The sequence below is a fragment of the Phodopus roborovskii genome, unplaced genomic scaffold (assembly GCF_943737965.1).
Source record: "Phodopus roborovskii unplaced genomic scaffold, PHOROB, whole genome shotgun sequence".
NCBI classification, from domain to species: Eukaryota; Metazoa; Chordata; class Mammalia; order Rodentia; family Cricetidae; genus Phodopus; species Phodopus roborovskii.
The window spans coordinates 9,937,892-9,952,521 of record NW_026126636.1 but is presented as its reverse complement, the minus strand read 5'-3'; the positions used below and the strand labels follow the sequence as shown (position 1 = coordinate 9,952,521).

Genomic DNA, 14,630 nt, shown 5'->3' with positions numbered 1-14,630 from the left:
CCGATTGCTGAGCAGCTGCGGCCACTGTAGCCGCCAGTCCACTCATGGAGGGCTCAAGTCCTGCGTGCTGGCGCTCAGGGTCCGAGAGGCTTCGCTCAAGTGCCGGGTTGAGAGCTGGGGGTAGGCACAGGGTGGTCAGAGGTCTTTCCCAGTGACACTGGGACCATGGCGTGCCTCTGCCCGCCCCCCACCTTCCCGGTCTTACTGAGCCTGCCAGCAGCACCTACTCATCCCTGGCCCCTCACCTGCGTCCTGGCAGCCCTTGGGCCATCCACGTTCAGCATGTTGAGCGACATGGCTCTCTTCATCCTTCAGAGGGGGCCAAGAGTCAGGAAGGACTGCAGGGCCCTGGCTCTGACTAATGTCACAGAGAGGGCTGACAGGCTGCTGACCTCACCCAGCACTTACCCTGCAGCCCCTGCCACGCCCTCCCCGCGCAGGCGCGAGACCAGTTTCTCACTACCTCGCCGGATGGATTCTCGTAACTTGGAGAAGGAGCTGCTCCTACGCAGGACCTGGGGAGGGCGGGCGCAGTGACGTGTGGGCACATGGTGGGGACCCACCCAGGCCAGGCCACCCAAGGTGGAGCCTGCTTACTTGCTGTTGTGTGTCACCGGCTGTGCCTACATGGGGGGCTCCTGTGGAGTAGAAGGGACATGGAGGTGGGAGGGACAAGCGCCACACCACGGGGGGAGGGAGGGAAGGAGGGAGGGGGCAGGGTGGCTCACCAAGTGGGGCGGGCAGAGCCTCCTGGCTGAGGATCTCCTTGTACAGCTCCTCCGCCTGCTGGTACTTGTTCTGTTTCAGGTAGGCCGAGGCCTGCAGGAGGGCAGGGCAGGGCGCCAGCATCTTGCTTAGGCCTGGGAACGTCTCAGACCCGCCTGCCCGCCTTCCCCAGGACCCCGCCTTCCCCGCACCCCGCCTCAGCCGACCACAGTGTGGACCCACATCCCTGCTCCACCCACCCCTGTGCCTCGGTTTCCTACCTCAATGTGTGAAATGTTAGGGGCACCTGCTGTGAAATAAAGCCTGACAGTTACTGTGAACGGTTCTCTGTACTGAAGGACCCACGGAAGCCTGAGGCCCCTACCCTGCCCACACAGCCCCCGGCACAGCACAGGACCCACCCACGCCTCACCAGATTATTCTTGGTCTTGGCCACATTGGGGTCATGTGGCCCCCCCAGGGCCTCGTAGATGCTCAGGGCACGTGCGTAGTGCCGCTCCACGTCCTGGAACTTGCCTTGGTTCTGACAGAGCAAGGCCAGGTTGTTGAGCTGCTTGGCCACATCAGGGTGGTCGGCACCCAGGACCTGGGGAACACACAAGCCATGTGTCACATAGGGTTGTCCATGAGATGCCACAGTCATCTAGGGCAACAGGTTGGGAATGTAGTGACAAAGTAGAAGTTAACATGGTGGGTGGGAACTTTCGAGACCAGAGGTCACAGGGTGCTGGGTCCAACAAATCAGCTTGGAGATAGGGAGTGGGTCAGGGGGTCAAAGGCAGGGTGCTGGACCATGGGATCGGATGCTCAGACCCAAATGGGGGAACGTGTCACCAAATGCAAGGCACACCAGGGGTTACGGCTTGTGGTACCAATGACAAGGCAAAGGGCTGGCCGCAGCACCTTCTCACGGATCTGCAGCGCACGCTGGCACAGGGGCTCTGCCTCCCGGTAACGTCCACGTTTCCCATAGAGGACAGCCAGGTTGTTGAGGGTAGCGGCCACCTGCAGGGGGAGGGAGAGTTGGCAGAGGAGGAGGGCCCCTGCAGCGACCCCAAGCCCACCCTCCCCGAATTGCTGCTCACCGCAGGGTGTTCAGGACCCAGAGTCTGCTCCCGGATTTGCAGGGCATCGTGAAGAAGGTCCGTGGCCTCCTTGTATTTGTTCTGGTCCCTGCAGAGCAGGGACGGAAGGCTGGGTTAAGCTGTGCTCCGTGGCGTCTTTCAGGGGACCCCTTGTCTGCCCACACACCCCAGGTCTCTAGCACAGGTTCCCACACTGCCAATTCTGTCAAGCGTCCGGTCTCATGCCCCTTGCCCACGCCGGTGCCCAGACTCAGGACTGGATCTCACCACCTCTCCAGATCACTGTCACACACAATTCTGTTCCCACCCAGATGCTTTATCTTGTCAGAGGATCACCACTGCACCCACTACCACACACAGGGCCCCTGCGGTCACCACTGCACCCACTACCACACACGGGGCCCTGCGGTCACCACTGCACCCACTACCACACACAGGCCCCTGTGGTCACCACTGTACCCCACTACCACACACGGGGCCCTGCGGTCACCACTGCACCCACTACCACACACGGGGCCCTGCGGTCACCACTGCACCCACTACCACACACGGGGCCCTGCGGTCACCACTGCACCCACTACCACACACGGGGCCCTGCGGTCACCACTGCACCCACTACCACACACGGGGCCCTGTGGTCACCACTGCACCCACTACCACACACGGGGCCCTGCGGTCACCACTGCGCCCACTACCACACACGGGGCCCTGCGGTCACCACAGCTCTCACCTGTACACCAGTGCCAGGATGTTAAGCATAGTGGCCACATCGGGGTGGCAGTGGCCCGAGCTCCGCTCCAGGTCCTCCAAGGCCTGGCGACACAGAGGCACCGCCACCTCGTAGCGGCCCTGGCCAGCGTACTGGATCACCAGGTTGTGCAGGGTTCGAAGGCGAGCTGGAATCTCGTAGCCACCCTGCTGTGCTGCCGCAGCTCCGGCTGCCTCGGGACCTGGGGGAGGTGGTGTGGAGTCCCCACCACAGGCCTCAGCCTGCGCCCCACAACTACCGCTGGCTCTAGGGCCTCACGCTGACACTGGGCATGGGGGCTGCAGAAGTGTAACCGGCCAGAACTGAACCCGCCTAGGTCATAGGCTGCCCAGCTTCCGGCCTCCAACCTCCCTGCTAATGAGGGCCACCTGCCTCATGTTCTAGACCCTGCCCTCCCTTCCCGTGCCCTGTGCTCTGCTCAGAGGCCTTGGCGTCCCAGATCAAGGTTCCAGCCGCAGGCTTAGCCTGTAATCCTGGGTGACGACCCACTGATATCATGCCCAGGGCTCCTCCACACCCACCTTTCCTTTCGTCCTCTTCACTGGGGAACAGAGAAGCCAGGCTGTCTCGGCGAGGCGGGGACTCGGGCCTCTGTGGGGACCAGGAAACAGTAATTCCCAGAACAGCAAGCATCAGTGCCCCGAAACTACTTCAGGCCTGCCCGAGTAGCCTCTGTAGTCTAGGACAGGCTCACTCTGTAGAGCAGGCCGGCCTCGAACTCAGCACCCTCCAGCCTCAGCCACACTAGCTCTGAGTCTGACAGGGGTGTGGGTCAGGAGCCTTCGAGGTTTTAGTGGGCTGGAGAAGATCTGGGAGCTTGGGGGAGCGCTGAGGGGGCTTTGGAAGCTCAAACGGGGATCCCACGGGTGCTTGACGGCGAACCGGGTACTGAGAAAGGCCTGAGGGTGTCCAGGGACTCCCTGGTACCTGGCTCTCCTCGGGCGGGTCGTACTGCCGCAGCTGACCCAGGAACTGGAGGTGACTCTTCTCCTCCTCCAGCTGGGCCACAGCCTCCTCGCTGGCCCGCAGTCGCCTCTGTGTCTCCTCCAGTTCCTCCCGAAGCCATGCATTCTCTTGGGTTAGCCTCCGCGCCTGCGCCCGCAGCCTCTGCTTCTCAGCCTCTAGCACACCCACGTGCGCAGACAGGGCCAGCAGCACCTGCAAAGCATTGGGACCATGAGGAGGAGTGGGTGCATCCCTCGGACGGCCCCAGCCCAGGCTTTCTACATTAGGCCAGATACACTCATTCTACACAGGTTCCTCCAGATTCTGAGGACAACCCAGTGTGGCTCTGATAATAAGAGTTTTCCAGAAACCCCTGCTTTCAACCAAATTATGTATAAGGTTAACTCCTGTTCCATCTATTTAACCCAGCACCTGCATAATAAAATCCATCTGTGAATAACAGGGGCGTGGCTCAGCGGCAGACCACCTGCCTAGAATCCCCCAGTGAGGGGCTGGGGGCGTGGCTCAGTGGTGGAGCCCCTGCCTAGAATCCCCCAGTGAGGGGCTGGGGGTGTGGCTCAGTGGTAGAGCCCCTGCCTAGAATCCCCCAGTGAGGGGCTGGGGTGTGGCTCAGCGGCAGACCACCTGCCTAGAATCCCCCAGTGAGGGGCTGGGGGCGTGGCTCAGTGGTAGAGCCCCTGCCATTAGCAAAACCTGGGATTCCATTCATAATGAAAACTCCAACCTCCCTCCAGGACTGAGTTCTACAGGAGGGCCACACAAGCGCCCTTCCCTAAGCTTCCTAGGGGTGCATCCTCTGACCTGCAGTCCCTCCTTCCAGGCCTGGCTCCTTCAGACCACCTATACTACCTGAACTTCCCCCTGCAGTACCCCTGCTTTACGGTCCCCTCATCCCTGGGCCAGGCCTCCCCCACCAGGCCTGCCGGTAAACACACACACACACATGCACGCACACATGCACGCACGCACACACGCGCGCGCACACTCACACCCCTCATCCCTGGTCCTTCTCACGGTCCCACGTACCTGGGCCTCGCCCAGCCCCAGCTCGATGGCCTCCAGCGAGTGGTTCACCACCTGTTGCTTCTCTTCCAGCAGCTCCTCTCCAGCCACAGGGCTCGGTCCAGCCAGGGCCTCCGCCAAATGCCCAGCGAGACTGTAGTGCTCAGCCCGCAGGGCCTCCAGCCCCTGGACCACCTGTCGCGTCTGCCGCACCAGCTCCTCGGGGTTCAGGCGCTCTGGGCCCAGCCCTGCGCTCGCGCTTGCGGGGGCTGCCACCTGCACAGACATGGCTACTCCTGCGGGGCAGTGAGGTTGAGGGAGTCACCATGTGAGCCACGCAGACTCACAGCTTCTCTCCGTCCCAGCCATCCCCCTGCTACCCATCCTGGCTAGCTCCCCTCGCCACCCCAGGCAGCCTTCACCGGGGACTTCTCCTCTGCCCCTGTAAACCCAGGGCGGTACTCCAAACTGTCCGCACCTAGCTAAGAGGGTTGACAGCTGGCTCCAGCGCGCCCTCCACCCTGCGCACCCCGCTCACCTGCCCCCCCCAGATCCCCAGACACCCTAGTTCAGAGCTCCCAGCCTGGCCTGCTAAGCGCCCCTGGGACCGGAGGCGCCACCTCTGCCAGGCTCGGGGCGGGGCGTGTGGAGGCGGCAGGAGCCCGGTGAGCTCATTCTTAGGGTGTTTTTGTCAGGAACCAGTCAGGCCACTGGGGGGGGGGGGTGCGGGGGTGCGGAGGGGCGGGATGAGGGATGGAGCCCTGAGAGCAGAGAAGTAGAGCAAAGGGCCTGGAGGCGGGGTCGGGAGGGGTGTCTAAGAGGGACCTGGAAGTTGGCCCCTGAGCTTGGCAAGACCTTGAGGGACCAGGACCCACCAGGGTTCCCAACCACAGCAGCCAAAGGAGTGATGAGACACACCTATGCCAGCCCCGCTCAGGGATGGCAGTGGCCATCTGAAGCCGGTAAGCGGGGAGGGTTCCCCCCTCCCAGTGGGGTTCTGTGTGTTAACGTGTGGGTAACGGAGTCAGACACACACTACCTATTCAAACGAGCCTCAGCAAACGCACACACAACTCTCTTGTCCTTGGTGACACAATTAGAGGGATGTGCCACCACACCTAGCCTTGACCTTGCTATATAGTTGAGGATGATCTTATACAATTTATGGGGTCCTGGGGATGAACCCTGGTCCTGGGCATGCTATGCACACCCTGGGTGGGCAGGCTGGTCTTTATCAACTGAGTCCCAGCCCAAGTTCTTCTTAAGACACAAAGGCAGACATAATCCCAGCTCAATACGTGAACTCCCTTCTTCCACACGCCCCCATGCCTTCTCTACACAAACATGCTTATGTGTATTACCTCATTAGAAGTACATCATACACATCCCCATCTTAGAAATACAAAACACACTACACTTTCTCCTTCTCACAACACTCAGCGCCAGGTGTGGTACTGGAGGCTGAGGCAGGAGGATCACAGGTTGAGGAGTCATGAATTCTGCTTAGGAAAAGAAAATCTAGGGTCTGTAGAGGTGGTTCGGTGGTTAAGAGCACTGGCTGCTCTCTTAGAGGTCTCAGGTTCAATTCCCAACACCCACAAGGCAGCTCAGCGTTTCAAGTGATCTGACACCCTCATACACACACACACACACACACACACACACACACACACACACGCAGGCAAGACACTGAAGTAAAAAACAAACCAAAAAAGAGCCCCTGTTGCTCTTGTAGAGGACCCACACCCAACCACACCTCCAGTTCCAGAGGACATCACCCTCTTCTGGCCTCCATGGGCACGGCACACACACGGTGCACATACATGCATGCAGACAAACACCGTATACATTAAATAAAAATAAATCTCTTAGATGAAAAGGAACATGCTGTGGACACAGCTAGCCAAGCATGGCCAAGGCCCTGGGTTCCATCCCTTGTATCAAAAGGAAATGAAAAGGTGAGGAACAGTCATGGGTTACAGCCCTGAGATCTGCACTCTCCACAGGCCGAAGATCAGGGGTTCAAAGCCATCCTTGGCTAAACCTTCCTACCTCCACCTCCCAAGTGCTAGTTACAGGCAGGCTGCACAGTTCTAGAGCTCTGCTTTTTTACAGGGTCTTTTTTGTTGTTGTGGTGGTTTTTCAAGACAGGGTTCTCTATGTAGCTTTTGAGCCTGCCCTGGAACTCGCTCTGTAGATCAAGCTGGTCTCAGACTCACAGAGATCCTCCTGCCTCTGCCTCTCAAGTGCTGGGATTAAAGGTGTGCGCCTCCACCTCCTGGCTTACTATATGTAATTTTTAAAGAAATAATCGTCTGATACACAGAGTACGCACACGCACGCATGCGCACACACACACACACAGACACGCATGCACCAGGGCACCTAAAATAGCCTTTTCCATGTACCGGCCTCACAAGCAAGTTGTGCTGCACAATTCTCTCCCAGAGAGGGCAAACTTCAAACTCTGAAGTATAGTTTCTACTTGGTGTCATTTTAAAAGCATTTTAAGTAAAAAAAAAAAAAAATCCTAATTCTATGAGTTCGAGGCCAGCCTGATCTACAGAGCTAGTTCTAGGACAGCCAGGATTACACAGAGAAAGCCTTGTCTTGAAAAACCCAAACAAAGGCAGGCTGTCTGTGGCGGTGCACATTTTTAGTCCCAGCCCTCGGCCTCGGAAAACAGTCAGGTGGATCTCTGTGAGTTCGAGGACAGCCTGGTCTATAGAGTGAGTTCCAGGACAGGCTCTGAAGCTGCAGAGAAACCTTGTCTTGGAAAACTAAAACAATAAAAACCCAAACAAACAAAACATATTACCGGGATGTGTGTGGAACCCAGGCAGGCGGAACCTCCTAAGTGGTCAGTCTCTATGGCCCCCAGCATGGCTAGTGTCAACATCTCTCATCCCATGACACAATCCCAAACCCAGCTGAGTCCAAAGCCCCAGACGCAGCCTCCCCCACACCACAGCCAGATACCCACATCAACAACCACAGCAGCGGCTTAGCCACAGCCATCTGCCACTCAGGCTGTAGCCGGCACTCACAGGAGCACCACAGGCAATCTCTCAGGACAGTAAAAAGCCAATGATAACTACAGAACAGCCCGCTCTCTCTGCCATGACCCCACTCACCCCCACCCTACAGCCACAAGTGAGCTTCCGGCTGCACGCAGTAAGCATGCAGCGCGCGCACACACACACACACACACACACACACACACACACACACACACGCACGCAAACCCCAGCTTGCAGGCACAGCCACACACCTCCATACGAGGGACACACAACCAAGGTGTCAACAGTCAGTGACAGTCACATATCACCCATATCACGGACACAATTCCACAGACTCCATTCCCTCAGCCGCACAACACCTCGGTCCAACCCTGTAAGAGGTTACACACTCTGCCACACATGTAAATCAGCCACAAGTATCTACATAGCTCACCACAGACACGGCATCTCACAGTCACACAGGATGAGTAGCGTGTATAGTCCATACCTCACACAGGCAGGGCAGACACACAATCAGGACACACATCCATGACACGGTAGCTCATCTCCCTTTTACACTTGTACCCACAGTCTGGCTCTCTTCCTTATTAAAAAAAAATTATATAGAAGCTGGGTGGAGGTGCCACACACCTTTAATTCCAGCACTCGTGAGACAGAGACAGGCGGATCTCTGTGAGTTCGAGGCCAGCCTGATCCACAGAATGAGTTGTCGGACAGCCAGGGCTACACAGTGAAACCCTGTCTCAAAAGTACACCATAAAATCATGGATATATAGCATGTTCAGGGTCTCTCTCTCTACGCAGCCGTGGCTGGCTGGGATTGACTATGTGGCTCAGATTGGCCTCGAGCTCAGAGATCCACCTATCTCTGTCTCCCGAGTGCTGGGATAAAAGGCGTGCACCATGACGCCTGGTCTTTATTTAAAAATCTCCCCTTTAAACACTTACTGTGTGCATGGAAGGTCAGAGGACAACCTGCAACTCGAGGGGGTCAGTTCTCTCTCCACCTTGCGAATTCGGGAAAGCAAGCTCAACAGGCAGCTTGAAGGCAAGCACCTTTACCCCAGAGCCATCTCTTTCCTCTCCTTTTCCCTCTTCTTGACACTGGTACCCACAACCTGGTCTCTCTCTCTCTCTCTCTCTCTCTCTCTCTCTCTCTCTCTCTCTCTCTCTCTCTCTCAGAAAGGGCCTTACTACGTAGCCCAGGTGCTCCTCCTGCCTCAGTTTCCACAGTGCGCCCTGCCCGACGCCCTCTCTTTTGCACCCGAGGGTCCCTTACCGTGCATGGCTTGCACTCCCAGGCTGCAGCGGGCGACCCTCCCCCAGCCCCGACAGTAACCACCCGGGCGGCCGCGGATACCCTGCACCCGGCTTCACGTCACAAGGCCCCGCCCCGCCCACAGCTGTTTTCCTAGCCGGCTAGGGGCGGGGCGTGGCCCGCGGGGACCCCCAGGCTCGTCCCGGAAGCCCGGGCCGCGGCCCCCTATCCATCCCCACGACACCCTCGGGGGTCGCCCTCGCAGCAGCCGTCGCCGACCCCCTGCACCCACCTGGCAGCTGCAAGTGGGAACCGCCTCGCTGCGCCGAGACGCCGCTGCTCCCGCTGCGCCGTCGCCGGTCCCGGCGGGCGGCTCCCCGGGAGGGCGGGGCGGGGGCGGGGCGAGGCCACGCCCACACAGGTGAGCAGGCCACGCCCCCAGCCGCCACACACGGAGAAGCCACGCAGTCTGAGAACTTTTCAAAACTTTATTTGGGGCCTGAAAGCGGACTCAGGCGGTGAAGGCGCTTGCCACCAAAACTGAGGACCCGAGTGTGATCCCTTGGACCCATTCCCACAATGTGTCCTCTGATTTCCACACGTGTACACAGGAAATAAATGCACACATGCAGGAAATAAACACATAAAGATGTAATTTATCCTTTAATCCCAGCTCTTGAGAGGCAGAGGCAGGAGGATTTCTGTGAGTTCGAGACCAGCCTCGTCTACAAGAGCGAGTTCCAGGACAGGCTCCAAAGCCACACAGGGAAACCCTGCCTCGAAAAACAAAACAAAACAACAACAAAATGTAATGTATATAGTTTTTCTGATTTTTTACCATTGTAATATTTTATTTTTTATTTATATATTTTTTGAAGGGTTGGAAAGACAATGACTCAGCAGGTTAGAGCACAAGCTGCTCGATTCCCAACATCCACGTGACGGCTCAAAGCCATCTATAACTCGGGTTCCAGGTGATCCAGCACCCTCTTCCAGGACCTGCACATGCCACCCAGACATGCAGGCAAAACACCCAATAAAGATAAAAATCTCCACATTTCTTGTTTTCATAATTACAACCTCAGAACTTGGTAAAGGCCCTTGTGATTGACAACCTGATGTTCATCTCAAAGACCCATGCGGACCAAGGAGAGAGCTGACTCCCGGAAGTGGTTCTCTGAGCTCCGCGTGCATGCATGGAGCATTTGCAACCACACACGTGCATTTGCGCACACATACAGACGCACGAATAAGAGGACTTTTTGTTTGGGTTGGCTTTTCGAGACAGGGTTTCTCTGTGTAGCCCTGGCTGTCCTGGAACTCACTCTGTAGACCAGGCTGGCCTCGAACTCAGAGAGATCTGCCTCTGTCTCCCAAGTGCTGGGAGTAAAGGTGTGCGCCACCACCGCCCAGCAATTTTTGATTCTGCTAACAATTTCCCTCCTTTTGGAGACAGGGTCTCACTGTGTATCCCATTGAGGCCTCGCAGTCATAGTGATCCTCCTGCCGTGGTTCCCTTAGTGCTGGGATTACAGTCACTACACCCCAAGTTGTCTTTGTTTTATTTGTGGAGAGCTCAAATTCGCAATCTTCCTGCCTCAACCTCCTGCATAGTTGGGAACGCTGGCCCGTGCTCCCACGCCGCGCTCCTGGGTCTGTAATATCCTACAACAGGTGCCTTTGTCTCTCTTCTGTTTTTCTCAAGGGCAAGACTGCATGGCAGAAGGTCATAGGTGCACAAGAAATATTAGCGGGTGACTGAGCCAATCAGGTTACCACAGTCACGAAAGGTCCCAGCAGTGCGAGACGCTGCCACAAGAGGGCGCTGCGGGCCCACGGAGCAGCCCACGGTGCGCCCATCCGCCGGAGCCCAGGCCGAGGGGTCCTCCCCAGGGAAACCTGAGTCACCCCCACCTGGGCTCGCAACCTCCCGGGCTCTAGGTCTTTACCCCCTTGCACACTCCGGGTCGTCACACAGGGCGACAGGTGTCTGCCACATTGAAACTGTCAATATTCAGCGCGGGGCAACGTCCTGAAGCCTGAGTGTAGATTGAAGCCTAGGCATACACTCAAACTCATGTTGTAACTTTTCTGGTTGTTTCTATGGCCCAGGACTGAAGAGGGCAGTTAAGTTCCACTCCGTCGTTCGATTGGATCTGCCACACGGTCATCATGAAGCAGATGCAGGCCCAGCTGTGTCATTTGCGCGCGCTCTCTCTCTCTCTCTCTCTCTCTCTCACACACACACACACACACACACACACACACACACACACACACACCATCTCTAGCCTCTGGTTCTTCCTGTTCTACAGATCCAGAGCCAGAGAGGGAACCTGCTTTTCGTAAGCAGATCCTCCAAAGGTCTTTGGATGGGGTGGGTGGGGTGGCTCAGCGGCTAAGGGGGCTTGCTGCCTAGTCTGACAGTCTGAGTTTGATCCCTGGGACCCATCCAGTGAAAGCGAGAACTGACTCCCATAAATCGGGCTGTGTCCCATTTATCTCCCATAAATCGCAGATCTGTGTCGACATCCTAATCTGGCTGCCTTTTCCCCCACGGGACCCGTTTCCTTAGCCACACAAATGCAGCATCCGAGGATTATAGGAGATAAAGATTATGAGAAACCTCCAGGGAGGCATTGTTGTTAGACCAGCCTCGGTTCCAGAACACTCGATGCACACTCCAAGTGGGGCCCGTACCAGATCCTCCCTGCAAATTACTTCCATTCAGTCTCCCCATTGTAAAGATGATGGAGATGAAACACAGAGAGGTTGTTTGACTTCTCAAGGTTACACAGCCACACAGCCATCCATATCCCGAGGTAGGCTCCCTGGCCAGGCCCACGTGAAGATGAGGAAACGGATGAAAGGTCATTCATGCCTGTAATCCCAGCAACTGGGAGACTGAGGTAGGAATTGTCCAGGAATTCCAAGCTAGCCTGGGGTACACGGAAGTAAGACCTCAAAAACGCTAAAAAACAGAATACAAGCGTGGTGGCCCTTGCCTATGGTGGAATTGCTCGGGAAACCGAGGCGGGAAGGTCTCTGTGGGATCTAGCACGGCCTGGGCCCCCAACCTTCTCAAGACCTTGGGCTCCTGACTAATCCCAGGCCAACCACTAACCCTCATGCCCCAGAAGGGGGCAGCAGCGTAACACAGGCAGGACAGACATGACCAGTCCTGAAGGTCTAGGTACTGGGGACACAGCCTGACGATGCTGTGACCAGGAATCATTCCACCAAAGCTCTGCACCCTCGGCCACCCCGTGCCCCTCTGATTAGCAGCTCTACCCCTTCCTAGCTGTTTGCCCTTGGCTGGTTGCTTAACCTCTCAGTTTTATTGGTGAGAATGTGTTGGCTGAGTTATTCGGTAAGCTCTCAGAGCAAAACTTAGCAGATAGCATCAGCACCCACAGTCGCCTCCCCAAAGTTCATCTTCTTGCAGTTGGACCCTACCTTTGATTGGCTCCTCCAAGATCACATGATGAGCCCGTGACCGCACGTCATTCTGGGAAACCGAGTTCTCCATATGTCTGGCATCTCAAAAGACAGTGAAGCAGACCTCCAGGATCTTCCCGCCCCGCAGCATAGAAATCTACACGCAGCCAGAAAGAATGCCTAGAGCCTGCAAGATGGCTCGGCGGTAAATGCAGCCAAGCCTGACAACCTGAGTTCAATTCCTGGAACCCACAGAACACAAGGAAGGAACCAGATCCCAGAAACTGTCCTCTGACTTCCACGGTGTCCCACCCCCTCAGCCCCGGAGACAAACAAACAAACATGTAATCTTTTTAATTTAAAAAAAAAAATGTCGAAGCCGGGCGGTGGTGGCGTACGCCTTTGATCCCAGCACTTGGGAGGCAGAGGCAGGTGGATCTCTATGAGTTCGAGGCCAGCCTGGTCTACAGAGTGAGTTCCAGAACAGCCTCAGAAACCCAGTCTCAAAAACCAAGACAAACAAAAATGTTGAGGGGTTCTCAGGGGCCTGGAGTTTACCACAGGGCCAGAGCCCACCTCTCCCTGAGTATACCGTCAGTGGCTCCCATCAGGTGTGGATAGATATGACGGCCACCCCGTCTCCGATGGTTGACTGTTGCTGTCTCCCCTCAATGCTCCCTACCTCAGGACCTAGGCACTGGCTCTTCCCTCAGCCCCCTCCCTCCCTACACAGCCAGCTCTCTCCTGTCAGATGTCACATTCCCTCCGCGGAGGCCTGCCCTGATTTACCCCGTCTGAAACGGCCGTGATCTGTTCCCCTTCAAAAGCCTATGGACCTGTCTGTATCTGCCTTTGGGGTTGCCACCAGGGGTGGGGGGTGGGGGGGCAACACCCTGTACCCTCTGTTCCCAGTAAGTAGTCAACAAACTAATTGTTTAGGGGGCTTTGTTTTGTTTTTTGGGACAGGGTTTCTCTGTATAGTTCATGCTGTCCTGGAACTCGCTCTGCAGACCAGGCTGACTTCGAACTCTTGAAACCTAGATCCTTTTAGCTCTTTAGTCATTACCTTTGAAGATCCCAAAAGTGGCCTTTGCCCATGGGACCGTGGCTGGCAAGGCACTCGGGGTGCCAGGGCCAGAGATTGAACCCCAAGCCCATTTTTAAGTACTTCTTCCCTTCTCCGCCCCCTAGAGCAGGCCACCGTTGCCAACCTGGGCAGAAATGGGGGAGAAGGGACCGAAGCTAAGTTCGCCACCCCAACAGGAATCCAGATAAGGAGCAATCCTGAAGGAGGTCCAGTCTCTGCAGTCCCAGCGCCTCCGAGGAAGACGCTTCCTCCATGCTGGCCTCGTTCCCACACGCCTCCTCCTTGGTTGCTGGGGTCCTTTGTCACAGCTGAGGTACAAGAGACTCCTGAAATACCATGTCCTGCTCCAGTCTGTCCTCCACAGCTCGGGGACCACCCAGCCTACTTCTCTCTGGGCATAGGAGCAGCCACCAGGGGTCTAGGCTGCCCATGTATGGAGGCAAGGCTTGGGGACACCCGAGATGCCTGGCTATAATTAACTTGGACACGTGGCGCCCCCCCCAACACCTGCTGCCTGAGTCCACCCCCACCCCCACCCCAGTGCCCCGGTCTTGGGCTCTGTAGAGAAGGCAGAGCTCGCTCTAAAAATAACCCTGTCCCTAGTGAATCCAGGGCAGGGGGCAGGCTGGGGGTGACCACCACTTCCCCTACCCCAAGCTTGCCGCCTCTCACACAGGTTTTCTGCTTGTTTCTTTCCCTGTTAATTCCACAGTGGTAGGAGCGGCCCGCGCAGAGGCTCCTGGGATGAAGCTGCACCTGGTTCTAGAACCCCAGCCTTGGTCACTGCCATCTCTGCAGCTGGGTGACCACAGGCCTCTCCTGTGTCCTCTCCCAGGGTTTGGGGGTGCTTGGATCTCACTGCAACACCCCCCCACCCTCCTACCCTTCCACATCCCCCTCCCCCCCAGGTGTGCAGGACGGGTGTGGCTCCGAGGAGCAGCGCTTGCCCGGCATGCACAAGGCCCTGGGTGCTGAACCCATAACTGCAAAAAAATGACACACACCGGGAATCCCAACACTTGGGAGGCTGAGGCAAGGGGGAATTGCCACAAGTTCAAAGCCAGACTGGGCCACCTAGTAAGTCCCTGTCTCAAAAAGCCAAAATAACTTGATATGAAAGTGAAGTTAGGCATGTAATCCTACTTGGGAGGCTGAAGGAAGGATTATCACAAATCTGAAGCCAGCCTGGACTGCATGTGTAGTGGGATCCGGGCTAACCTTGGCTACAGAGTAAGACCCTATTTCAAAACCACAAACAAAACCAAAATGGAATGGTTTC

At 56.8% G+C, this 14,630-nt stretch overlaps 2 protein-coding genes across 3 annotated transcripts in view; one reads left to right on the top strand and one right to left on the bottom strand.

Moving 5' to 3' along the window:
- The window catches only part of Ercc1 (ERCC excision repair 1, endonuclease non-catalytic subunit), a 103,437-nt gene that overhangs the window by 47,198 nt on the left and 41,609 nt on the right, over nt 1–14,630 (top strand). The window lies entirely within an intron of this gene.
- On the bottom strand, nt 28–4,851 carry Klc3 (kinesin light chain 3). Its single transcript, XM_051207849.1, has 12 exons — nt 4,573–4,851; nt 3,508–3,738; nt 3,102–3,171; nt 2,542–2,761; nt 1,812–1,899; nt 1,630–1,731; nt 1,139–1,312; nt 729–819; nt 598–638; nt 409–515; nt 246–309; nt 28–114 (listed from the first exon to the last, which is right to left on the bottom strand). Exons 1-12 carry the CDS (start codon nt 4,834–4,836, stop codon nt 43–45), a joined length of 1,524 nt encoding a protein of 507 aa, XP_051063806.1. The 5' UTR covers nt 4,837–4,851; the 3' UTR covers nt 28–42.

Coding starts and splice junctions, on each gene's coding strand:
- Klc3 (XM_051207849.1), bottom strand. CDS start 4,836: ATGTCTGTGCAGGTGGCAGCCCCCGCAAGCGCGAGCGCAGGGCTGGGC. Junction 1,900..2,541: donor ATCCTGGCACTGGTGTACAG/GTGAGAGCTGTG, acceptor CCTGCTCTGCAG/GGACCAGAACAAATACAAGG. Junction 820..1,138: donor CCAAGACCAAGAATAATCTG/GTGAGGCGTGGG, acceptor GCCCTCCTGCAG/GCCTCGGCCTACCTGAAACA.